We start from the raw sequence: 26,475 nt of genomic DNA, 5'->3' as shown, positions 1-26,475 counted from the left end.
GGTTCACTTTTACTAAGTGCAGCCGCCGAGGGTACACTTTTACTAAGTGCAGCCGCCGAGGGTACACTTTTACTAAGTGCAGCCGCCGAGGGTCCACTTTTACTAAGTGGGCCGCCGAGGGTTCACTTTTACTAAGTGGAGCCGCCGAGGGTACACTTTTACTAAGTGGAGCCGCCGAGGGTTCACTTTTACTAAGTGGAGCCGCCGAGGGTACACTTTTACTAAGTGGAGCCGCCGAGGGTTCACTTTTACTAAGTGGAACCGCCGAGGGTTCACTTTTACTAAGAGGAGCCGCCGAGGGTTCACTCTTACTAAGTGGAGCCGCCGAGGGTTCACTTTTACTAAGTGGAGCCGCCGAAGGTTCACTTTTACTAAGTGGAGCCGCCGAGGGTTCACTTTTACTAAGTGGAGCCGCCGAGGGTACACTTTTACTAAGTGCAGCCGCCGAGGGTTCACTTTTACTAAGTGGAGCCACCGAGGGTACACTTTTACTAAGTGGAGCCGCCGAGGGTACACTTTTACTAAGTGGAGCCGCCGAGGGTACACTTTTACTAAGTGCAGCCGCCGAGGGTTCACTTTTACTAAGTGGAGCCGCCGGGGGTTCACTTTTACTAAGTGGAGCCGCCGAGGGTACACTTTTACTAAGTGGAGCCGCCGAGGGTTCACTTTTACTAAGTGCAGCCGCCGAGGGTACACTTTTACTAAGTGCAGCCGCCGAGGGTACACTTTTACTAAGTGCAGCCGCCGAGGGTTCACTTTTACTAAGTGGAGCCGCCGAGGGTTCACTTTTACTAAGTGAAGCCGCCGAGGGTTCACTTTTACTAAGTGGAGCCGCCGAGGGTACACTTTTACTAAGTGGAGCCGCCGAGGGTTCACTTTTACTAAGTGGAGCCGCCGAGGGTTCACTTTTACTAAGTGGAGCCGCCAGGGGGTTCACTTTTACTAAGTGCAGCCGCCGAGGGTTCACTTTTACTAAGTGGAGCCGCCGAGGGTTCACTTTTACTAAGTGGAGCCGCCGAGGGTACACTTTTACTAAGTGGAGCCGCCGAGGGTTCACTTTTACTAAGTAGAGCCACAGAGGGTTCACTTTTACAAAGTGGAGCCAGAAAGCGGTCACTTTAACTAAGTGGAGCCACAGAGGAACACATTTACAAAGTGGAGCCACAGAGGGTTCACTTTTAGTAAGTGGAGCCACAGAGGAACACTTTTACTGAGTGGAGCCACAGAGGAACACTTTTACTGAGTGGAGCCACAGAGGGTTCACTTTTACTAATTGAAGCTACAGAGGGTTCACTTTTAGTAAGTGGAGCCATAGAGGGTTTACTTTTACTAAGTGGAGCCATAGAGAATTCACTCTTACTGAGTGGAGCCACAGAGGGTTCACTTTTACTAATTGAAGCTACAGAGGGTTCACTTTTAGTAAGTGGAGCCATAGAGGGTTCACTTTTACTAAGTGGAGCCATAGAGAATTCACTCTTACTGAGTGGAGCCACAGAGGGTTCACTTTTACAAAGTGGAGCCAGAAAGTGGTCACTTTAACTAGGTGGGAACACAATGGGATAAGTATTATTAAGTGGGGCCACAAAGGGGTTACTATTACTAATTGGAGGCCCTGCGAGGTCACTATTACTTAGTGGGACTCCAGTGGGTTCTGGGGTTGTATTTACGTCATGAGCTCGGTTATGGTGCCGCATACATAAGTACTGAGTTCAGTACTGTATTTATGTTAAGTAGATCCAGGGTGAAGCACATAGAGTAGTTAGCCTCACAAGGTCAGACCATGCATGCCTATACTGGCCAGTAGCCACACATAATGTTGCCAGTAACTTGTGTGGACTTGGTTTGGCTGTCTACAGCCAGCCACATCATGTGTCTTCCCCCCTAAGGCCAACTTTACACGTGGCGAAATCACTGCAGAAATTCTACAACGGAATACCCACAGCAATTCTGCTGGAAATCCACAGCGGCCAAATACAAAGTGGTGCGGATTTGGCCATTTTTTAAATGGCGATCAGCTGTGGAATTTAACCCTTGCATTGCCATTGTTCAATTCTGCAGCGTAAATAAACATGCTGCGCATTTGTAATCCAGTGTTTTTTAAAAACGCTGCGAATTCGTTGCAGAAAATTTCAGCACCATATGAAGGGGATTTTTTTAAAATTCCCTCCACATAGTTTACACTGCGACTGCTGAGGAATTTCCGCTGCGATTGCGGCTACAGAAATTCTGCAGCATTTCTGCCATGTGTGAAGACCGCTACTCATGGGCCAGTGCTGTGTTCTTGTCACCCAGGCTAAACTTTGCCAGCCAGCCCTTGCCTCCTACATTGTTTTCATAGTACCGCCAAATCTAACTAAGTAGAAGACAGAAAGGAGAGGGAGCAGGTAGTGCAACTGCATTTCTCTGTGTCTGTGAGCCCTGGCATGCCTATCATAGAGGCAGATATCTGGCACATATAGGAGCTCTCTATATGGGAATTCTATGCTGGCTATTAAGGTTTTTAAAAGTTCAACATAATGTGAGAATTAACATTAACTTTCTCTGTCCTGATGTCTGTATTAAACTCTACTCCATATACGCTGGAAGGCTTCATGGTGAGTGATGTGTAGCCTACTGGCACTTGGCGTAATATGCTTTGCATGCACTTTTATGCTTATACAGCTCTGTTTACTCAGATGGAATGTCAAAAATGTATCAAGCATATGATGCTTTCAGCAAGACTTGGTTTATACAACTAAAGCCTTGCTCAGCATATGAAAAACATGTTTCCTTTAACTGGTTCAAAGTGAACCATATGAAAATAACTGATGTGAAAATAAAAGCAACCGGAGTTGGCATTGGCGAAAATTGCCCTGGAGGGTGAGAAGAAAAATATGTCCAAACTGCTGTATAATGGGCAACAATAAATGCAATGTTATTTTGCTACAGAAGAAATCTAAGATGGGTTGTCCATAGAGATGAGCGAACACCAAAATGTTCGGGTGTTCGTTATTCGTAACGAACTTCCCGTGATGCTCGAGGGTTCGTTTCGAACAACGAACCCCATTGAAGTCAATGGGCGACCAGAACATTTTTGTATTTCGCCGATGCTCGCTAAGGTTTTCATGTGTGAAAATCTGGGCAATTCAGGAAAGTGATGGGAATGACACAGTGACGGATAGGGCAGGCGAGGGGCTACATGTTGGGCTGCATCTCAAGTTCCCAGGTCCCACTATTAAGCCACAATACCGGCAAGAGTGGGCCCCCCCCCTCCCAACAACTTTTACTTCTGAAAAGCCCTCATTAGCATGGCATACCTTTGCTAAGCACCACACTACCTCCAACAAAGCACAATCACTGCCTGCATGACACTCCACTGACACTTCTCCTGGGTTACATGCTGCCCAAACGGCCCCCCTCCCCCCCACAGCGCACACCAAAGTGTCCCTGCGCAGCCTTCAGCTGCCCTCATGCCACACCACGCTCATGTCTATTTAGAATTGCGTCTGCCATGACGAGGGACCGCAGGCACACACTGCAGAGGTTGGCACGGCTAGGCAGCGACCCTCTTTAAAAGTGGCGGAGCGATAGCCCACAATGCTGTACAGAAGCAATGATAAATAGAATCCTGTGCCACCGCCATCAGGAGCTGCACACGTGGGCATAGCAATGGGGAACCTATGTGCCACACACTATTCATTCTGTCAAGGTGTCTGCATGCCCCAGTCAGACCGGGCTTTTTAATTCATAGACACAGGCAGGTACAACTCCCTATTGTGAAGTCCCTGTGGACCGACAGCATGGGTGGCTCCCTGGAACCCACCGGCGGTACACAGAAATATCCCATTGCATTGCCCAACACAGCTGAGGTAGTAATGTCGTGCTTAATGCAGGTGGGCTTCGGCCCACACTGCATGCCCCAGTCTGACTGGGGTTCTTTATAAGTGTACAGATGTAGTAAAAACTCCGTGTGCACCTACAGCATGGGTGGGTGCCAGGAAGCCACCGGCGGTACATAGAAATATCCCATTGCATTGCCCAACACAGCTGAGGTAGTAATGTTGTGCTTAACCCTTTCCAATCCAATTTGTATATGGTTTTCCTAGGGGGCTTACTCTTTTTCTGCTGTTATACAACGGCGCTATATGCTGGCTAAAGCCAGTACTGCATGAGCTGACACGTAGGATAGGCTCCGACAGCAGAGAGGCTGGCAATATACAGTAAGAGAACCCCGACGGACGTCTACCAACAACGGAGCTGTACAGCCTTAAACCCTAATGTCTTCACAGGTCACACAGTGGACTGGAAAGGGTTAATGCAGGTGGGTTTCGGCCCACACTGCATGCCCCAGTCAGACTGGGGTTCTTTACAAGTGGACACATGTAGGTTTAACTCCCTGTGGACCCACTGCCTGGGTGGGTGCCAGGAAGCCACCGGCGGTACATAGAAATATCCCATTGCATTGCCCAACACAGCTGAGGTAGTAATGTCGTGCGTAATACAGGTGGGCTTCGGCCCACACTGCATGCCCCAGTCAGACGGGTTCTTTAGAAGTGTACAGAAGTATTAAAAACTCAGTGTGCACCTACAGCATGGGTGGCTCCCTGGAACCCACCGGCGGTACACAAAAATATCCCATTGCATTGCCCAACACAGCTGAGGTAACGTCAGCTGTAATGCAGGTGGGCTAAAAATTAATTTGATTACACTGTAGGCGAGGGCCCACAAAAATTGCTGTATCAACAGTACTAATGTACATCCCAAAAATTGGCCATGGCCAGCCAAGAAGGCAGGTGAAACCCATTAATCGCTTTGGTTAATGTGGCTTAAGTGGTAACTAGGCCTGGAGGCAGCCCAGTGTAACGAAAAATTGGTTCAAGTTAAAGTTCCAATGCTTTTAAGCGCATTGAAACTTATAAAAATTGTTCAGAAAAATTATTTGAGTGAGCCTTGTGGCCCTAAGAAAAATTGCCCGTTCAGCGTGATTACGTGAGGTTTCACGAGGAGGAACAGGAGGAGGAGGAGGAGGAATATTAGACACAGATTGATGAAGCACAAATGTCCCCGTTTTGGATGGTGAGAGAGAACGTAGCTTCCATCCGCGGGTGCAGCCTACGTATTGCTTACGTATCGCTGCTGTCCGCTGGTGGAGAACAGAAGTCTGGCGAAATCCAGCCTTTGTTCATCTTGATGAGTGTTAGCCTGTCGGCACTGTCGGTTGACAAGCGGCTACGCTTATCGGTGATGATTCCCCCAGCCGCACTAAACACCCTCTCCGACAACACGCTAGCCGCAGGACAAGCAAGCACCTCAAGGGCATACAGGGCTAGTTCAGGCCACGTGTCCAGCTTCGACACCCAGTAGTTGTAGGGGGCAGAGGCGTCACCAAGGATGGTCGTGCGATCCGCTACGTACTCCCTCACCATCCTTTTGCAGTGCTCCCGCCGACTCAGCCGTGACTGGGGAGCGGTGACACAGTCTTGGTGGGGAGCCATAAAGCTGGCCAGGCCCTTAAAGACTGTTGCACTGCCTGGGATGTACATGCTGCTCGATCTACGCACATCCCCTGCAACATGGCCCTCGGAACTGCGCCTTCTGCCACTAGCGCTGTCGGCTGGGAATTTTACCATCAGCTTGTCCGCAAGGGTCCTGTGGTATAGCAACACTCTCGAACCCCTTTCCTCTTCGGGAATCAGAGTGGGCAGGTTCTCCTTATACCGTGGATCGAGCAGTGTGTACACCCAGTAATCCGTAGTGGCCAGAATGCGTGCAACGCGAGGGTCACGAGAAAGGCATCCTAACATGAAGTCAGCCATGTGTGCCAGGGTACCTGTACGCAACACATGGCTGTCTTCACTAGGAAGATCACTTTCAGGATCCTCCTCCTCCTCCTCCTCCTCAGGCCATACACGCTGAAAGGATGACAGGCAATCAGCCGGTGTACCGTCAGCAGCGGGCCAAGCTGTCTCTTCCCCCTCCTCCTCATCCTCCTCATGCTCCTCCTCCTCCTCCTGTACGCGCTGAGAAATAGACAGGAGGGTGCCCTGACTATCCAGCGGCATACTGTCTTCCCCCGCCCCCGTTTCCGAGCGCAAAGCAGCTGCCTTTATGGTTTGCAGGGAATTTCTCAAGATGCATAGCAGAGGAATGGTGACGCTAATGATTGTAGCATCGCCGCTCACCACCTGGGTAGACTCCTCAAAATTACCAAGGACATGGCAGATGTCTGCCAACCAGGCCCACTCTTCTGAAAGGAATTGAGGAGGCTGACTCCCACTGCGCCGCCCATGTTGGAGTTGGTATTCGACTATAGCTCTACGCTGTTCATAGAGCCTGGCCAACATGTGGAGCGTAGAGTTCCACCGTGTGGGCACGTCGCACAGCAGTCGGTGCACTGGCAGCTTAAAGTGATGTTGCAGGGTGCGCAGGGTGGCAGCGTCCGTGTGGGACTTGCGGAAATGTGCGCAGAGCCGGCGCGCCTTTACGAGCAGGTCTGACAAGCGTGGGTAGCTTTTCAGAAACCGCTGAACCACCAAATTAAAGACGTGGGCCAGGCATGGCACGTGCGTGAGGCTGCCGAGCTGCAGAGCCGCCACCAGGTTACGGCCGTTGTCACACACGACCATGCCCGGTTGGAGGCTCAGCGGCGCAAGCCAGCGGTCGGTCTGCTGTGTCAGACCCTGCAGCAGTTCGTGGGCCGTGTGCCTCTTATCGCCTAAGCTGAGTAGTTTCAGCACGGCCTGCTGACGCTTGCCCACCGCTGTGCTGCCACACCGCGCGACACCGACTGCTGGCGACATGCTGCTGCTAACACATCTTGATTGTGAGACAGAGGAGGAGGAGGAGGAGGAGGGTGCTTTAGTGGAGGAAGCATACACCTCCGCAGATACCACCACCGAGCTGGGGCCCGCAATTCTGGGGGTGGGTAGGACGTGAGCGGTCCCAGGCTCTGACTCTGTCCCAGCCTCCACTAAATTCACCCAATGTGCCGTCAGGGAGATGTAGTGGCCCTGCCCGCCTGTGCTTGTCCACGTGTCCGTAGTTAAGTGGACCGTGGCAGTAACCGCGTTGGTGAGGGCGCGCACAATGTTGCGGGAGACGTGGTCGTGCAGGGCTGGGACGGCACATCGGGAAAAGTAGTGGCGACTGGGAACTGAGTAGCGCGGGGCCGCCGCCTCCATGATACTTTTGAAGGACTCCGTTTCCACAACCCTATACGGCAGCATCTCAAGGCTGATGAATTTTGCGATGCGGACGGTTAACGTTTGAGCGTGCGGGTGCGTGGCGGCGTACTTGCGCTTGCGCTCGAACACTTGCGCAAGCGACGGCTGAACGGTGCGCTGAACTACACTGCTGGATGGGGCCGAGGACAGCGGAGATGAGGGTGTGGGTGCAGGCCATGAGGCGGTAGTGCCTGTGTCCTGAGAGGGGGGTTGCATCTCAGTGGCAGGTTGGGGCACAGGGGGAGAGGCAGGGGTGCAAACCGGAGGCGGTGAACGGCCTTTGTCCCACCTTGCGGGGTGCTTGGCCATCATATGTCTGCGCATGGTGGTGGTGGTGAGGCTGTTGGTGTTGGCTCCCCGGCTGAGCTTTGCGCGACAAAGGTTGCACACCACTGTTCGTCGGTCGTCAGGCGTCTCTGTGAAAAACTGCCAGACCTTAGAGCACCTCGGCCTCCGCAGGGTGGCATGGCGCGAGGGGGCGCTTTGGGAAACACTTGGTGGATTATTCGGTCTGGCCCTGCCTCTACCCCTGGCCACTGCACTGCCTCTTGCAACCTGCCCTGCTGATGCCCTTGACTCCCCCTCTGAAGACCTGTCCTCCTGAGTAAGCGTTGCACACCAGGTGGGGTCAGTCACCTCATCGTCCTGCTGCTCTTCCTCCGAATCCTCTGTGCGCTGCTCCCTGGGACTTACTGCCCTTACTACTACCTCACTGCAAGACAACTGTGTCTGATCGTCATCGTCCTCCTCACCCACAGAAAGTTGTTGAGACAGTTGGCGGAAGTCCCCAGCCTCTTCCCCCGGACCCCGGGAACTTTCGAATGGTTGGGCATCAGTGACGATAAACTCCTCTGGTGGGAGAGGAACCGCTGCTGCCCAATCTAAGCAGGGGCCCGAGAACAGTTCCTGGGAGTGTTCCCGCTCCTGAGCAGGTGTCATTGTAGTGGAGTGAGGAGGCTGGGAGGAAGGAGGAGCAGCAGACAGAGGATTCGGATTGGCAGCAGTGGACGGCGCAGAACTGCGGGTAGACGATAGGTTGCTCGAAGCACTTTCTGCCATCCAGGACAGGACCTGCTCACACTGCTCATTTTCTAATAACCGTCTCCCGCGTGGACCCATTAATTGGGCGATGAATGTGGGGACGCCAGAAACGTGCCTCTCTCCTAATCGCGCAGCAGACAGCTGCGACACACCTGGATCAGGAGCTTGGCCTGTGCCCACACCCTCACTTGGCCCTCCGCGTCCTCGGCCACGTCCACGTCCACGTCCTCTAGGCTTACCCCTACCCCTCAGCATGCTGTATTACCAGTGATTAGATTTCCCAGGCAGGAAATAAATTGGCGCAAGACTGCAGGCCAAATATAATTTTTGCCCTTTTTGGAAAACGAAAGGCCCCACTGCCTCTAGTGAATGAATTATCTAAGTTTAATAACTGTGCTGTGTCCCTGCTTATGTGTCACAGAACGTGAGGGTAGCAGAGTTATTATAACTCTTGGAGAGCAGGTATTTTTTTTCCCAATTAAGGAAAGCAAATGGCGAACCCAGCAGTAAAGCGTAGCTGGCTGCGTATGATTTAGCAATGTTTTTCACGCAGCTCACACGTCTCCACAGGCGTAAGGACGGATACAGGCTGGACAAATAGATTTCTTTTCAGTTTTTTCCCACCAACAGGCAGCACTGCGTATATTCAATGAACCTGAGAAGTTTAATAACTGCGCTGTGTCCCTGCTTATGTGTCACAGAACGTGAGGGTAGCAGAGTTATTATAACTCTTGGAGAGCAGGTATTTTTTTTCCCAATTAAGGAAAGCAAATGGCGAACCCAGCAGTAAAGCGTAGCTGGCTGCGTATGATTTAGCAATGTTTTTCACGCAGCTCACACGTCTCCACAGGCGTAAGGACGGATACAGGCTGGACAAATAGATTTCTTTTCAGTTTTTTCCCACCAACAGGCAGCACTGCGTATATTCAATGAACCTGAGAAGTTTAATAACTGTGCTGTGTCCCTGCTTATGTGTCACAGAACGTGAGGGTAGCAGAGTTATTATAACTCTTGGAGAGCAGGTATTTTTTTTCCCAATTAAGGAAAGCAAATGGCGAACCCAGCAGTAAAGCGTAGCTGGCTGCGTATGATTTAGCAATGTTTTTCACGCAGCTCACACGTGTCCACCGCCCGTAAGGACGGACAGAGGCTGGACAAATAGATTTGTTTTCAGTTTTTTCCCACCAACAGGCAGCACTGCGTATATTCTATGAATAATAACTGTGTTGTGGCCCTGCCTATACAATTCTTTCCCTGCAGTATCAATGGAGGGTGGAATGCTCTGCAGAGGCGATTTTGAGAAGCCCCAAAAAAATGCAGCACAGCCAACAGCAGCCTGGACAGTACTGCACACGGATAAATATGGCCCTAGAAAGGACCGTTGAGGTTCTTGAAGGCTACACTCACTCCTAACACTCTCCCTGCCTATGCAGCACTTCTGTCCCTAATGCCAGGTGCAACGGTCTGCAGAGGCGATTTTGAGAAAAAAAAAATCCCACTGCTAACAGCAGCCAACACACAGCTATCAGTGGCCCTAATAAGGACCTTTGGGGGGTCTTGAAGCCTACACTAACTACCAATTCTTTCCCTACAGCAGCTCCGGTATAAACAGCACTGTCCCTCATCTAACTCACACCGCATCTGAGGCGAGCCGCGGGAGGGGCCGACTTTTATATTAGGCGAACACCTGATCTCGCCAGCCACTCACAGCAGGGGGGTGGTATAGGGCTTAAACGTTGCAGGGGGAAGTTGTAATGCCTTCCCTGTCTTTCAATTGGCCAGAAAAGCGCGCTAACGTCTCAGGGAAGGAAGTGAAAGTAACCAGAACACCGCATGGTGTTCGTCACGAATAACGAACATCCCGAACACCCTAATATTCGCACGAATATCAAGCTCGGACGAACGCGTTCGCTCATCTCTAGTTGTCCATGATTAGAAAAATATATTTTTATAATTATGGACAATGCCTGTAAAGAACAGATGTGTAAGGGTATTCATGATCATTTAAGGCACATTCACACTTGCACCCATGCCTTGGTTTGTTTAGTGTGACAGCTTCTACAAGGTTAGAAACAAGCAGACAAGTAAGCTGATCCTCCAAGGAGTTGAGAAAAGTAAATGCAACTTATAGCTTGAAAAGCTATAAAACATTTTCAGAAAAGGTTCAGTAATTGCCGAAAAGGGTAAATACATGCAAATTAAAGAAGTATTTTTATACATTATTGGTAATCATACTTTACTGGTAATTTATTTAATAACATTTAAATAAGCATGATGTGGAATGTAAACTCTTAAAGGGAACTTGTCACATTAAATAAGCAGCATGAGCTGCACCCAGGAATAGGAGGAGCTGAGCATCCAGTAGGTGGAGTTACTTAAAGGGGTTTTCAGGGACACTACTATTGATGACCTATCCTTAGGATAGATCATCAATAGTTGATTGGCTGAGGTTCATCACTCAGGACCCCAACCAATCAGCTAAGTATACTAAGCCCAGAATAAGCAGGAAGTTAAATAAAGAAATTACAAATTATATTGAATTTGGTGAACTACTATGATTTACTTGTACAAGCTGATGGCCAAAAACTGCACTGGAAAATCCCAGTAATTTGCTCCAAGAACATGACTCTTGTCACAAAGCACACTACTGCTTGGTGTTCAGCACCTTTAGAAGTTCAATGCGCCTTTTTATGACATGGTCATAGAATAAAATGGAAGTAAAGTGCAAATACTTACAGCATGATGATATCGGTACACTAATAGCAAGAAATATCCAAGCAATATCCACTTTGCTGAGACAAATGGTCTCTCTGTGTTGGGGTTGACTGCCATCCTCAGTAACATGGGAAATATTCCCCGGAACTCCAGGTCTCCATGTTCCTGCGGGCACCAGCCTATTTAGAAAATTTCCAGTTGCCGTGGACCCAGCGGTAGACATAGTAATGGTACTCCTGGTAGTTGCATCCATAGGCAGAATCATTTGCACTGTGGTAGCATCGTCTGGAACAGTATGCTGGTTCAGAACAGTACTCCTTGTGGTTCCTGGTTCCGGTGGAGTGGTCTTTAAAGTTGAGGAGGTCTGCAGAAATGCTGGAGATGTCATTCTCACAGTCGTGAGCGAAGTTCCATTCACTTGTCTTACAGAGAACAAGGAGCCATTTCTGTTTAATACATCCCATAGTTTATAATGATGGGGCTTAAAAGGCACGGACACTGATTCAGTGTTCTTCGACATACCATTGAGAAGGGTTGGTGAACCCTTGGTCTGTTCCTCTTGCGAAAGGCTTTGCAAAGTGCCAACATTATGAAAAGTGTCTTTAACAAATGCAATCCTAGTGCTAGTATGCTCAGTGGTGGTTGTAGTCCTCCTTGGAAAGCTTGAATGGACCTCTGGTTTGAGGTAAGTTTCAGTAGACCCAGTCAACTCATCTGTCATATTTTCTACATTTTTCCTTTTATTGTGTGCATTTCCTGAATTTGTAACACCCTGAATATTAACAAACGTCGTTGTCATAAGCATGTCACTGTAATCAACACCTTTACTGTGAAAGGGAGGCACCAAATCTGTAGGTTTCACAGACAGCCTTGTTCCAGGCCTTGCAGACTTCCTAACAAGTCCGGAGTTGACACTTGGCATCACCATTGCCGCATTTGTATCTGTTTCTTTCAGTAACTGGTAAGACGGTGAAGTTGGAAATTGTTCCTCAACTGTAAATAGTTTTCTCTCTGCCTGTGCCAAAACAAGTAGAATACCTAAGAGAGAAAAAAAACACGAAAAATTAACAAAAATGGTTGCAAAAAGAACTCTTTACCTATATTATAATAACACATGAGATGCTTAACTCTTGAGTATCAGCCATCTGTGCCCTATTATTCGACTTGGAAAAAAACCCAATGTACATACGGACTTCCAGAAGCTTCATTTGCATGTAAAAGGAGTTTAGTTTGGAAATAAGGATACTTTTGACAGCTGTGATTGGCTCATCAAGCGCCGGCTGTGATTGGATGGCTTGGGCTCGATTAGCCAATCAAAGCACTCGCTTTGCTGGAGGCGGGGTATTCAAAGCCCTGTCACCAGGAAGAAGCTCAGCTGTCAGACAGGGAGGACGCAGTTTGCCGCAGCGCCGCGGGAGGCATCGGGATGCTGCAGACCAGGTGAGTATAGATTTTTTTTTTAATGCAGGTCAGCTAGGTCTTATTTTCGGGGTAGGCCTTATATTTCAAGCCTCCCCAAAAACCAGGGTAGGTCTTATTATCAAGGTAGGTCCTATTTGTGGGGAAACATAATTGCAAAAAGAGTCTGACCTCAGTAGGGTGTTATTGGGTGATGCAATAGTGCTGCCATCTTGAGGTACTAAAGTCACAATGAAGCTAAAAATTAGTGTAGCTCTGAACTTGCCTCAGTAAGTTCTACAAGTACACGGTAAAAAAAAATATTTACGAAAATTTGAAAAAATTGTGGTGCGAAGTAGTGGAAAAAGTTTATTTAGCAAAATATTGCGACATATGGCTGCAAAATTAGTAAAAAACACATTCAAGAGGATAGAACGGCTCAAAAGAAGTACAAAAAGGCTAGAATCACTAATCATGTACGTCAAGAGGCTTATCTGGAGCGTCTCAAAGTTAAGGCGGATGAGCATCACCTCTTCATCTCTGATTTGGAAATGCTTTTTGGGGCATGATGGCCGTTACTCTGAGACTACAAAGAAGATCAGTGAAAACATGATCGGCGATACACAAGTGTCTATCATACAAGCCGGTGATTCCAATAATGAGGCCAAACTGAATTTACACACTTTTACCTTCATGACAACGCATTTTAGTCTAGATTATCTGCCCATGGAATCTCCCACAACTCGGGGGAATACAAGTAAAAATAGGACATCTGCAACCAAATATGGCGGCTGTTTTAACATGCGGCTGGAAAAGATAGGTCTTGCCCTATCTTTGGGCCGATATACATTGGCGGCTCCCATAGACTCCTATGGGAGCCAAAGTAAAAGAGAGGAGGAGGGAGTTTAGCTGCATGGAACGCTGCGAAGACATGACAAGTTCCTCTATTTAGGCTTTAGAAGTAATTCTCAGGATTTATGTCAACCGAGGGACTTCCAGGCTGCGGCACATTTTTTCACTAATACGCCATACCTGGCCATGTGAATGCGCGAAAAAAACCGCTAATTTTAGCCATGACTTGACTGCAGCTTTTTCCCATTCATTCTATTTTTATCCGCGATACAGCCAGCGTAAGAGCGCATCACCCACGTGAAAGAGGCCTTATCATGAGAAGAATTGGCACATACTTCATTGGGGTTGTTGTTCATCCCTCTGGATCATACATACTACAATGCACTAGTATATGCAGAAAGTGGAACAGCGCACAACTTTTGGAGCTCAGTCCCACAACTGCCTTATCATCTATCTATGCATAGTACTGTACTTTTTTGTGTACACATGGTCTGTTCACATGCATGCGCAACACCCCCCCTCCATCCTGATTTAAAAGGCTATTTAGCCTTATGAGGTCCAGATGTGTTCTTTTTTTTTACAGGGCTGCGCAGTGTTTCGTGCATCTGTTGCATATTGCATATGCATTTGCGCACCTCCCATAGATTTCTATAAGTCCCTTTGGTGAGCAATGTGGAGGAAAAGAGAATATGTTCGATTTTTCTTTTTTCTTTGCGCACGCATGAAATGCGTACAAAAATTTTGTTAATGTGAACGAACCCATTGACATCAATGGGTTCTATTCTCTGTACATGTATATTTTGCGCAAAAACGTGTGCAAATGTCTATCTGCAGCCGCCCGGAGAAAGAGAGAGAGGCTTGTTGGCTTGTAGTTGAAAGACAGACAATTGACTGCTTACACCAGACGACAATCAGCCAGCGACTATTTTTAGGTGAGCTCAAGCTAAGGCCTCCCTCACACAGGCATTTGCAGAAATGCAGCATTTTTTAACGTTGCGTTTACTGTGGTTTCAGCAGAATTGGCATGCGTTATGCCAGTGTTTTGGCTGCGTTTTCAGCTGTGGTTTCAGCACGGCTCTAAACGCAGCCACCAAGGAAGCTGAAAAATAAAAAAACAAAACTCGCCCAGCAGGTGCCGCCCGGGTCCCTCTCGCTGCTCTCTGCCATTCCTGCAGGTTTCCATGTAGTGGTCAGTGCCGACAGAGCATCTCTTGCTGGTAACAAGGATGGAAAACCCCGCCTCCAGCAAGAGATTGCTCCGATTGGTTCTTGAGCGCTGGCTCAGCCTTCAGAGCCAGTGTCCGATGCACCAATCACATCCAATTGCATCAATAGGCGACACACAGAGTTTAAAAACATTGAAACGCCCAAAAATAGAACATACATCGCTCAAAAATTGCGGCGCCATGTTCGAGTGTCTGTCTGCGCCTGTATGAGCGGTTCCATTGTAAACAATGGGAGCGTTGTACCATGATTAGCGCGGTGCTAGTTGCGGTAAAAAGCACCTGTGTGAGGGGGGCCTGAGAGATTCTCGACTAGTAGGTGAATTCTTGCTCATCACCTTGTTGGTGCCCCGTGTTTGCACAAAACAACTATTGCTTGAGGGCTCAGTCACACGGGCGCACCAGCACCCGTACACCGGCGCCGATGCACCCGTGTGACTGACAGTTAGAAGACGGCCGTCTTTCTCCAGCGCTGATGAAAAAACACATGACCGGCAATGGAGCCGGTCACATGTTCTTCCTCCCGGCGCTGCAGAGAGATGGCCGTCTTCAGGTACGGCCGTCTGCTGGCTGCAGTAACATGGGCACCGATGCGCCCTAAATTTGCTCAATTGAGCGACTGTTCTGCCGATAGTTGTCCCATGTAACCCTAAAAGTTCGTATATATTTTTTGAGAGCTTTATGTTTGCGTGTATATAACATATATTTATATACAAACACATCTCCATACACAAATGTTTTGTAAACTTGTATATATTTCTAATCATTCTAATCCAAACACCATGTTGTTACTTTCCATGTAGTTAGATACAACTGAGCGTATCCGAGCTCGTGAGCTACATTCCCATGGTTAGACAGACACATATAAAGTTGGCAGTACTATTTCTATTTATGAGCTGTTGCTATAGTTACAGAACAAAGGTTTCTCTGTGATATTGAAATTAGGACTAGAGAAGGTGCCGTATGATCATCTCTACCAGGTACAAAAGGAGAGCGAAGACATGTTATACTGCTACTGTGTCTTGCTCTAGGGACACAATAGCAGTATAACATGCTATGTCCAATGGTCAAACAAGGTGGGCAGTGATGGGCAGCAGTGGTGGGCAGCGGTAGGTTACACATCCGACATTGATATTGAATACCTGTAAAATATGCAGATACATAACCTTGACACTTTATAGTCAAGGTCACCTTTCGTAAAACTTCACTTGCATTGCAAGGACATGCGTACACACAAGCGTACGTGTATTTGAGCACGTGAGTGCTTAGTATTTGCGGAATGAACAATGCTTTTTTGCACGCACATTGGCGTATTTTACTGTACTTTTTGTACCCACAGGGAGTGTTCCTTTGCCTGCAGCAAACAAAGATGGACTGGTTGAAATGACTAATTAGTTCCATGTGTCCTTTTTTCAGCGGAATTACGCAGTGTTTTACACATTTCCTTGCGTTTGGCACGCACATTTGCGCACCCCTCCACTGATTTCCTTGGGCACTTTTGGTGTGCCAATACGCAGAAAAATATTGCTTCTTCTATTTCTGCTCGCACAACTGAGTGATTCCTATACTCGCCTATTAACCAGATTGCTCCCTTTACAAATCAAATCTCTAGCTCTGGCCATAGAAAACTGGAACTGTACTCTGCAAGGCTTCCTACACACGGCCGAGCGAGATATCGGGCCGTGAAACTTGGCCCAATACCGCGTTCATGATCACGTAATGTTTCGGCAGATGGGAGGCGTTTTTCTGTCAAATGGTAGACAAACAAATGCACAAAAAGGCACGAAAAAACAGTTCTCTGCTCATGTGAGACCATAGATAAGTGTCAAGGACAATCCTCACATAGGTAATGAATGGGGGAGGTGCTTCTCAAAAGTAATCCTCAAATACACACTTTCCCACAATCAAAAGTCAACTAATAGCCCAAATGTAAAAAATATATATTAGTGACTTTTATTGGAAAAAATGACAGAAATTATGCAACTTTTTTTGGGGCGCTTTATGGAGCGCCTTTTTCTGTCAAAAACACTCCCATCACTTCTGTGAGGTTGCGATCCTCCGGAGCAGCTTTCAGCCATGTAGGAGAATCGGCAAATGGTTTACATTATTTTAAATGGGAAACTTGGCATTGCAGGCCGTGCGATGTGTTTTCCTGTCCCATTGAATGTAATTGGGGATGCATTCCAAGGAACATGAAAAGGTAAAACTCATATATGTCCATTCAAAAGAATACAAAAATCACAAAGAAGCCCTTCACAGATTAGAACCCTAAAACATAACCTTTATTGATAACTAGAGATGAGCGAACCTACTCGGCAACGCCCCTTTTTCGCCCGAGCGCCGCGATTTTCGAGTACTTCCGTACTCGGGCAAAAAGATTCGGGGAGCACCATGGGTGAGTGGGGGGTTGCAGCGGGGAGTGGGGGGGGAGAGGGAGAGAGAGAGAGCTCCCCCTGTTCCCCGCTGCTACCCCCCGCTCCGCCACGCCGCCCCCCGGCGCCCCCCGAATCTTTTCACCCGAGTACGGAAGTACTCGAAAATCGCGGTGCTCGATCGAGTAATTACTCGAAACAAGTACGTTCACTCATCTCTATTGATAAGCTATATGAAAAAGCTAAGGGCTAGAGACTAACAGGCAAATAATTGCTATTCCCCAAAAAAGGGGTCACAATAATAGGTAGTGATCCCCCTCGGAGACAGACAGAAAGAGGACCAAGTGACAGAAGAAAATTTCTGAAAGATTCACGACTCGTGGTCCACTGCAATGTCTATATGCTGGATAAGAGACAAATAGTTGGAGGTGATGTCAGTCAGCCGTCAGTCCACCATCAGGGCTGATGGCTCTGCTGCTCTACTATGCTATTCTCGTTTTGTGTGGCTGGGGAGGCTGTACTCTGGGCTGTTATGAAGAGTGATTATTGCATCACATGTCAGTTGGTTCTAAACGCTTTAGAAGTGCTCCTTACTAGGTATTTAGGTTGCTAATAGTTAATACTTCAGACTAGTTACCAAGCAAAGATATCTATTGACCTTTTATAGTGACCCTTTCTTTTGGGGATAGCGATTACTTGTCTGTTAGTCTCTGGGGTTCATATTCGTGCGAGATTTGTGCATCTCACAATGCACAATTCTCTGGAGATTTTCCTGGCTGTGTGAAAGCGGCCCAAGACTATCATAGGGATAAGTATGTTGGTATATATTAGGGGGAGGGATCTGCAAAACTAGAAATCCCAGCATGCCTTCGTAACAACTGGATCGCTGCCCTGGGGGATAGGTATAAAATCCCCGTTGTACAATCAGGCTCATAAAGACTTTATTGGGCAGTACAACAAAACAAGCTCAAATTTAGTTAAAGCTTAACAAGGATTTCTCACAAGTTACATTTTACTGACAGTTAGTTACCCATTGACATTGAGTAGCGGGGACCACCCAGTTGACAGACCATGGAGCCGCACCTCAGAAGAGCCCTTCTGGGTAGGTATGTTAAAAAAAGGTGATAGAGTCAGTAGATCTGCAGCTGAAGAGCCATGTAGCCCGGCCTGCAGATTCCATCCGTGACAAGTCCTCGTTAACGGTGGCTTTACACCGAATAGCCATCATCTAAATAATTGCTCAATCGAGTGAAAGTAAGCAATAGTTGTTTTGTATAAGCGCGGCCACCAACAGGATGATGAACAACAATTCAGTCATTAGTCTCTAGGTGTTTAATTTCAGCTCTCCTAAAAGTAGTCATGGGTTGATTGATTATGGTCTGTTGTAACTAGCCAATGAACTTTGCAGGGAGTTGTGTACTTCAGTGGCCGTGAATATGAACAATTGCTCTGTGTAAGAACACATGAACCACAGTCGCTCGTACGCTAACAGCTTGCTGTAGCGAGTATTTCCAAGGACTATTCAAATACTAGTCGTCCCGTGTAAGAGGCGTTACTTGAAGCTGCTGGGCCCCAGTGCAAAATCTAGAACTGGGCCCCCAACTATAAAGCTTCATTGATAGTATTGGTTTGCAATATGGGGAAGAGAGACTTTATGGGCCCCCTCGGGCTCCTGGGCCAAGGTGCGACCGCACCCTCTGCACCCCCTATACGCCCATGGTGTAAGCCCATCCTAATTTGTCTTTTGGCACAAGATATTCTGGTCATAATTTGTTGCTTGCGATTTTAAATGAGCTACTGCTTGAGGCCCCCTGCACACGGGCGGAAGCTGCCATCGGATTGCATTAGAAAACGCAATCATAGGCAAATAGCGGCATAAACAAATTGCGGCATGTTCTATTTCTGTGCGGGTCTCAGAGAGCCGGAGCTGCCGGAGCAGGTAAGAGCCGCACTGGTCCCTGCAGGGGTGCGGGTCAGATCCCGCTGCGAGAATTCTCGCAGCAGGATCCAACCCAGCCGTCTGCAGGCGGCCAGTAGAGGTATTCTCAATTTGGACACTTATGACATATCCATGTGCCACAAACAGATGGTAGCTGCACCTTTGTGGAGAACGTGAACCCCCTGACCTCTGATCCACTTGGTGAGGCAGCCCTCCTATCCAGGCTTAGAAGGAAGAGGATAGGTCAGGGGGGACCCTCGTTCTCCACAGTAGCGCAGGTCCCAGACGTGGGATCTTCATGAATTAGACATTATTGGAATATTCTGTGGAATTAGTTTATAACTAGAGATGAGCGAACGTACTCGCTTTGAGTAATTACTCGATCGAGCACCGCGATTCTCGAGTACTTCAGTACTCGGGTGAAAAGATTCGGGGGGCGGCGAAGGGAGGCGTGGCGGCGCAGGGGGTAGCAGCGGGGAACAGGGGGGAGCCCTCTCTCTCCCCCCCACTCCCCACTGCAACCCCCCACTCACCCACGGCGCCCCCCGAATCTTTTCGCCCGAGTACGTAAGTACTTGAAAATCGCGGTACTCGGGCGAAAAAGGGGCGTGGCCGAGTACGCTCGCTCATCTCTATTTATAACACATAAAGATACACAAGAAATAAAAAAAATAAGTGAAAAACAACCAATGCAATTTTGACACAATTTTTAAGTTTTGCTATGCTTCCACATGATATTCACATCATAAACATGCGTGTATTTTGAATATGCTCGCCGCTTTCTTAGAGTCGATGCAGTTTTTTTTTTATAAAATGTGATGGGATTATAGAGGAATTGCATTCACTTAAACAAGAATAACTACATTTTTCAACCTCAGAAAAAAAAATTCAGGGTTTTCTAAAAGGCTTTCTCTTTTTGCTGTTATACAACGGTGCCATCTGCTGGCTAAAGCCAGTGTGCGTGCGCCAGAGAGGCTCTGACATTGGAGTGGCTGGCAAGAGACGGTAAGAATACCCTGTCGGACGTCTTCTGACATTGGAGCTGTACAAGCTTCAGTCAGAATGTAGGAACACGTCAGTCAGTGGATTGGAAAGGGTTAAGTGTGCAAAGAAGGAAGATTAAAATGAAGCCATTGAAATCATTGGGTCCTATTCTCTGCGTATTACGCGTGCAAAAACATCTGTCTAAGGCCTCGGTCACACGGGCGTTTTTTGCCGCGATTTGCGGATCGCATGACGGATGCGCATCCGCAAATCGCGTGACCGGGGCCGAAAAATCTGCTCCTAGCCGCGTTTCATTAGAAACGGGCCGGAGCAGTGCAGCGCTGTCCAGCGCATTGAATTCAATGGAGCCGGCAATACAGTCGGCTCCATTGAAAGCAATGGGCTGCCGGCGATCTCAGGATGAATTTTTGGGAAGGGCTTAAAAATATAAGCCCTTCCCTGAAAATCATCCAAAACTGTGTAAAAAGTAAAAAAAAATATATACTCACCTTGTCCCAGCAGACGGAGTTCAGCCGCGGCCGGCGGCAGTTCTCCTGAACTGCTGTGAGTAGTATTCAGCAGCTGGGGATTTAAAATCCCCGCCTGCTGAATGAGCTGCCTCTGATTGGTCACAGCCTCACCAATCAAAGGAAGCACTCACTCACCCATTCATGAATTCATGAATGGGTGAGTGAGTGCTGCCTCTGATTGGCTCAGCGCAGGGACCAATCAGGGGCAGCTCTCAGCTTTCTAATCTTTCTAATCATAAAAGCGCAACGCACCGAAAATGCAAGTTGTCGTTTTTGGTGCATTGCGTTTTTAACATTAGAAAGTGCCATTGATAATTGGAAAAAAAAACCTGCGAATTCGCAGCAGAAATAAAACGCTAGTGGGTAGGCGCCCTAAAGGAGGCCTAAGACCACCTGCACACGGCACAGACGGATTCCGCATGTAAGAGCCTGCAGCGGAATTCGACCCTGACAGCAGCCGGCATCCGTGCTGTCTCTTTTCCTCTTCATCTGTACCGCGGGTGGTCGTGGCGAGCTGCCGTCAGACATGAGCAGTGCAGATTTTTTTTTCAAATGTTTATATTTCCCGCGGCGTCGCTAGGTGATAATACGGAATCCGCGACCTGTCCGCAATGGTAATTGCGGACGGCCTGCAGAATGGACAGCTTCCACTGACTTCAAAGGAAGCTGTCCGTGTTGAATCCATGCAAAAATAAACCACGCTGCGATTTTTCCCTCGCTTGCGGAAACCGCAATTAATTGCCGCGAGTGTGCAGGAAGAATTGATTTCCCATAGTATGCTATCGGATCTGCGGTGCAGGGGGCCTAACAAGTAACTTTTCTATGAAACAATCCACAGAAGACGTGCGTTTGTTATTGTGGTGGAAAATGTCTTACGGTATTAATACCAGCTTGTTTGGTTAATGGCGCGATCATGCAGTCAATCACGGCACTCCGGTGTTTGTGCAGCCGTGTCTGATCCCGTATTGTAATGTGTTTGCTGATGTGACGTCCTCGGCAGCGCGACTACTAGGCACAGCTGGGGCTTCGGAATCATAATTGCAGGATTCAAGAAAAAAAGGAGGGGTTAATTCTGTTGGATCTCGCGGTCACTCCACGGAAGCCTCTGCTGGTTGCCATGCAACCATATCAGTAACGCCGCATGCAGCGCACTGACTGAACATTACCTGTCTCTCGTGGATTTTAATTTCCCAGAGAAAAAAAGAGAAAATCCGAAGAGGTTGGAATAAATTATTTTTATCACTTTCAGTTGAATGCAAAACAATGAAGTAGCTCGGAGGTTGGTGCGCGTTACACGGTGTAGGCGTCCAGCAGAATAGGCTACTTTGGCATGTATGGTAATTTGGGTTTGAGGAGTTCGTATTGTATGTGCAGCACAATCAGAAGACCCTATTGTAGCAGAGGATGTGTGCACCATAGAAGTAGACCACACATCCGCGAAGACGGGGGTCCATGAGAAGAGGGGGCGTAGCTCAAGTCAAGTGGAAACCTAATGCTGTCCAGTAACAGGAAGGGGGTCCGTAGCCCTGGACCCTCCTGAATGTTGGGATGGGAATGAATAAAGCAGCACCATCAGAGGGTCCCAGTTTACACTTACCCCCAAAAATATGTGTAGTTCGAAGCCGGAGGAATTTAATAATCCCATGAACACTTACAATCACTTGGATTTTAAAATTGCGCTTTGTAATTTTGAAAAATTCCGTTGACTTCTTAAGGCTGGATTCACACGGGCGTATATGGGCCAGGTTTTCACGCCCGGCCGATATACGCTGACCCTCTGATGCATTGGTTTACAATGCACCAGTGCACATAAGCATATTTCAGTGGCGTAAAAGCGCCCAGCTGGCCAAAATTCAGCGGGGTTTCGGCCAGGCGCTTTTACGCTGCCGCCGGCTGCACAGACACCTATGGGAGCCTGGGACAGCTGCCGGAGAAGTAAGGTGGGAGGGAGCTTATCAGTGTGACTGCTAAACTCCCACCCCCTTCTCTGCTCCTCTCCGCCCCTTGCTGGCTGTTTGCAATGGAAGGGGGCAGGGCAGAGCTAAGCCCTGCCCCTGCCCTGCCATTGCTGGCTGCGAAAAGAGGCTAGTGTGCTTAGCCTGTCTCGCCTCCTCCCCTTGCAGAGAGCCGGTGATGGGGAGGGAAGGGGGGGAACAGTTTAGCAGAGCTAAACTGTCTCCCCCTGCCCAGCCGCATTGTGGGTTTGGAGTATATGCACCAGGCTCTGGCCGTCTGAACGGGCGCACAAACGTTAGCTTTGTGTGCCCGTTCACGTGCTTTTACGGCGCCGGCAGGCACACGTAAAATTCCTAACGGCTGTGTGAATAAGCCCTAAGGGCACAGAATTTTTTTATGTTTTCTTCTCCTCACTTTGACAAAATCATAATTCTTTTAATCATCTATCGACGAAGCTGTCTGATGGCTCATTTTTTGTAAGGTAATTCTCCCCCTCTACTCTTCCTTAGTCAGACCGCATCTGGAATACTGGGTCCAGTTCTGGGCACCCCACTTTAAAAAAGACATAGACAAACTGGAGCAAGTTCAGAGAAGAGTTACCAAGATGGTGAGCGGTCTGCAAATCATGTCCTATGAGGAATGGGTAAAGGATCTGGGAATGTTTAGCTTGCAGAAAAGAAGGCTGAGAGGAGACTTAATAGCTGTCTCCAAATATCTGAAGGGCTGTCACAGTGCAGAGGGATCAGCCCTATTCTCATCTGTACAAGGAAAGACTAGAAGCAATGGGATGAAACTGAAAGGGAGAAGACACAAATTAGATATTAGACAGCGAGGGGGATCAATGAGTGAAACAGGTTGCCACTGCAGGTGGCGAGTTCTCCTTCAATGAAAGTCTTCAGAGGCTGGACCCGATAACCCTGGAGGTCCCTTCCAGCTCTACAACTCTATGATTCTTACCCCACCATTATTGCAAAGTGGGAGTTTAACATTTAAGAGAGTATAAAGTTGTCACTCTTGTAATGAAACATCAGTCCCAGGTCCTCATAGCTTTAGACTTCCACACTGGGACCAATAGTAATTAGTTCTGGAGCAATCACTGTATATTGAAAATATTGGATGTTGTAATTAGTAATTGGTCCAGAAGCTCCAAAATATCAACCAAAAATAATAAAGGTTAAAGCAAGTCCGTACATATAAATGTCAGAAACAGCTGCCAGAAGCCGTAAATCACTTTCTATTTAGAGGACAATGAATCTCCCTCGCCAGTTGGCTGGATTTTCCAGCAAATTACACATGCTGTAGACCGGACTGTGTGGCATTGTATGCGGAGTCCGGCTTCAGGTTATAATGGCAGAAAAGACACTGTACGAGTATATGGAATATATTGTATTCTGGGGCTGTTGTAACTTGATGGATCAGTATAGCAGAAAAGGCCAATATGAGACTAAAGGCCCATTTACATACAAAGATTATTGCTCAAAATTCACCTAGATCATGTCTTTTGAGCGATAATCCTTACATGCCAATGCCACCATCGTTAGCTTTTCAGCCAAACGATGATTTTTAGTACAGCATAAAAACCATCGTTTGGCCGAGCAGCTGATAGCGGGGAGCGCACGCTATGATCCTCCATAACATTGTTTTTAGCTGCAGACACATGGCAGAACAGAGGGGCTGTATACAGATAACAGACCACCTGCTGTTATCTGCATACAGCTCAGGGAGGCTCATTTATATGCAAATGAAGCTAATAAGCTACTAATGGGCATTAGTACCAATTAGTAGTTTATGCAAAATGATCCCGCACACTGGCATTCTCCCTACATTCGAAGGAATTTTGAGCGATCATCTTTGCCTGTAAATGGGGCTTAAGGGATGTAAAGTGTAACCACAGGGCCACATAACACAGACAACTGGGCATATTCTCATTTTGCAAAATATGGTAGTTTTTTAGAATACACTAAACAAGCTGATTTTTGTGATCACTGCTGTGTGTATCGTCCATTGGTAATACATATATCCCTGAATTAAAAACTAAGCATTAGACCTATTATGTTGGTTTTAACATGTAGCTCATTATCAAAGTAAAAAACTCACTTTGTTTAGACCATTTTCACAATCGCATGAACATGAACCTCTCTTTTGAATGGGATCATATACATGAGCAATTTTTTTCCCGCATCACGGCATGGGAAAAAAATTGCCGAATGTCCTATCTTTGGGTGTTCTCTCACGTTGTATCACCCATTGTTCTCAATGGGGCTGGCAGCAGCATTGCAGCATGTGCCAGGTGCATGAGGTGCGATGCAATCCTAGGTTTCCCCACATGAGTAATGAGAAGCGGTTTTGTTGGCGACCATGATATTGTCCCCGCATCGCACTTGGCCATTGGAAATTAGTCTAAGGCCGGTGTCACAAGGGCATTTTTGTATTTGTGTATGCAAAGTTTGCGCCCACAAAACGCAAAGTATAGAACCCAATGGTTCGTTCACATGCGCATATTTTTCCATGTATTTCGGCCTGCGCATTTGCGCACCAGGAGTGCCCATAAACGTCAATGGAGATGTGCAAATGTGCGCAAAATATGCAAGAAGATGCATGAAACACCACGGAATGGAAAAAGAACGCGTATATAACTCCTTAGACCAATTAGCCATTGGTGCGCAAGTGCACACAAAAATAGAGTAGATCCTATTTTTTCGGTGCACTCGAAATACGCGCGCAAAGCACATTCATGAGGGCGAACCAGTTGACATCAGTGGGCTCTATTCTCTCCACATTGCGCATGTATAGTTCATGTGTTCAAAAGCGCGTGCAAACACGGTTGTCTGAAGCTGCCCTAAAATGCTCCGCGAATACATTCATGTGAATCTACCCAGCTAATCACAATATTCCCTTCTCTTATTCTTTAGGGATCTTAAATATTTTCAGGACAGAAGATGCAGAAGTATAACACCCGACCGTGAAGTCGCTGGATACACAGCGTTTCCGCTCGGTATTTCAGGTGCTGCATATTTTATCTTTGCAGTTAGTTTGCACATTGCATGTTGCTGACAGACTGAATGTTAATTCTCACAGCAAGTCTGGGCAAGAAGACAATACAAGTGGAATTCATAATGACTTGGTTTGTGTAGCGCAAATCACAGATTGTAACAATCAACAAGCAATTCCATTTGCAGTGTGAAACAGTAACAAGTCCGTACAGGCTGATGCCGAATACTGCCGGCGCACAAAGGTTTATTCTTTCAGAACTACAACTTCTGATGTCTTTGTGTCATGTGTTTGTGTTGGCATAATTGTTCTTCCTTAGTCTTTACGTTAACTAGACTTCACATTGAAAGTCACGAGCGGACCTCATCCCTTGCTGATTAATCATAGTGCCATTGGTTTGGGATGGGCAAAGGCGTCTGACAGGGCTGCATCCTCTCGCCCTTCTTGGTTAACTTATATGCGGAAGTAATCATGCGGAAAATAGACCTAGATAAATGGAAATCGGGGTGAAAGTAGGTGGCAGTAACATCAACAATCTCCATTATGTGGATGACACAACTCTGCTTGCAGCGAGAGTAACAAACAAAGAAGTTCTGAATCATATAAGATCCGATATATATCACTGGAGGGCAAGATGACCAGCCTCAGACTCACATATTTTGGCCATGTAATGCAAACAGAGTCGCTAAAGAAAAATAGTGCTTGGACAGATTAGTGGCAAAAGAAGACCTGTCCGCCATAGAACACGATGGCCGATACTGTCAGAGCTGATACTGGCATGGATATCACACAACTGAAAGAGGCAGGGTGAAACCGAAAAACATGGAGGGAACTCACCTTTAGGGATGTCGAGGATCGTGAACGACTAAACGGCCAACAACAACATGTATCAGATCTACTGTGCAATGGAAACCCCACATAATAGAGCTAGATAGCAAAAACTTTGCAAACTTTTTTCAAAACTTGAGCACCCCCTAATACGCCTAAGCCACATATCAGTTGCTGTGCCCATACATTTTTCTATTGTCTATTGTCTTGTAATGCAGCAAATAGCAGTGAATTATGAGATTATATGTAGTCAGTGTGTTAAACTGTAGTGAGGAACAAGATAGACAAACCTGGGATACTATAGTACATTCCGAGTTACAAATCTACAGATCAGTTCCAATGTAAGGTGATAGGGACAAACATGGATTTGAGTAAAAACTTTGGAACGGTCACCCAGAATAAGGACACTTGTATGATATGGCACAGATGGCACAGATGGCCAGG

General features: G+C 47.4%; 1 protein-coding gene across 1 annotated transcript in view; it reads right to left on the bottom strand.

Moving 5' to 3' along the window:
• The window catches only part of TMEM108 (transmembrane protein 108), a 213,347-nt gene that overhangs the window by 18,979 nt on the left and 167,893 nt on the right, over positions 1 to 26,475 (bottom strand). Inside the window, exon 4 of the mRNA XM_066584604.1 lies at positions 10,980 to 11,996. Coding sequence (XP_066440701.1) covers positions 10,980 to 11,996 — 1,017 coding nt within the window. The remainder of the gene's footprint in view (positions 1 to 10,979; positions 11,997 to 26,475) is intronic.

The sequence above is a fragment of the Eleutherodactylus coqui genome, chromosome 12 (genome assembly GCF_035609145.1).
Source record: "Eleutherodactylus coqui strain aEleCoq1 chromosome 12, aEleCoq1.hap1, whole genome shotgun sequence".
Taxonomy (NCBI): domain Eukaryota; kingdom Metazoa; phylum Chordata; class Amphibia; order Anura; family Eleutherodactylidae; genus Eleutherodactylus; species Eleutherodactylus coqui.
This window is presented reverse-complemented; position numbering and strand designations above follow the sequence as displayed.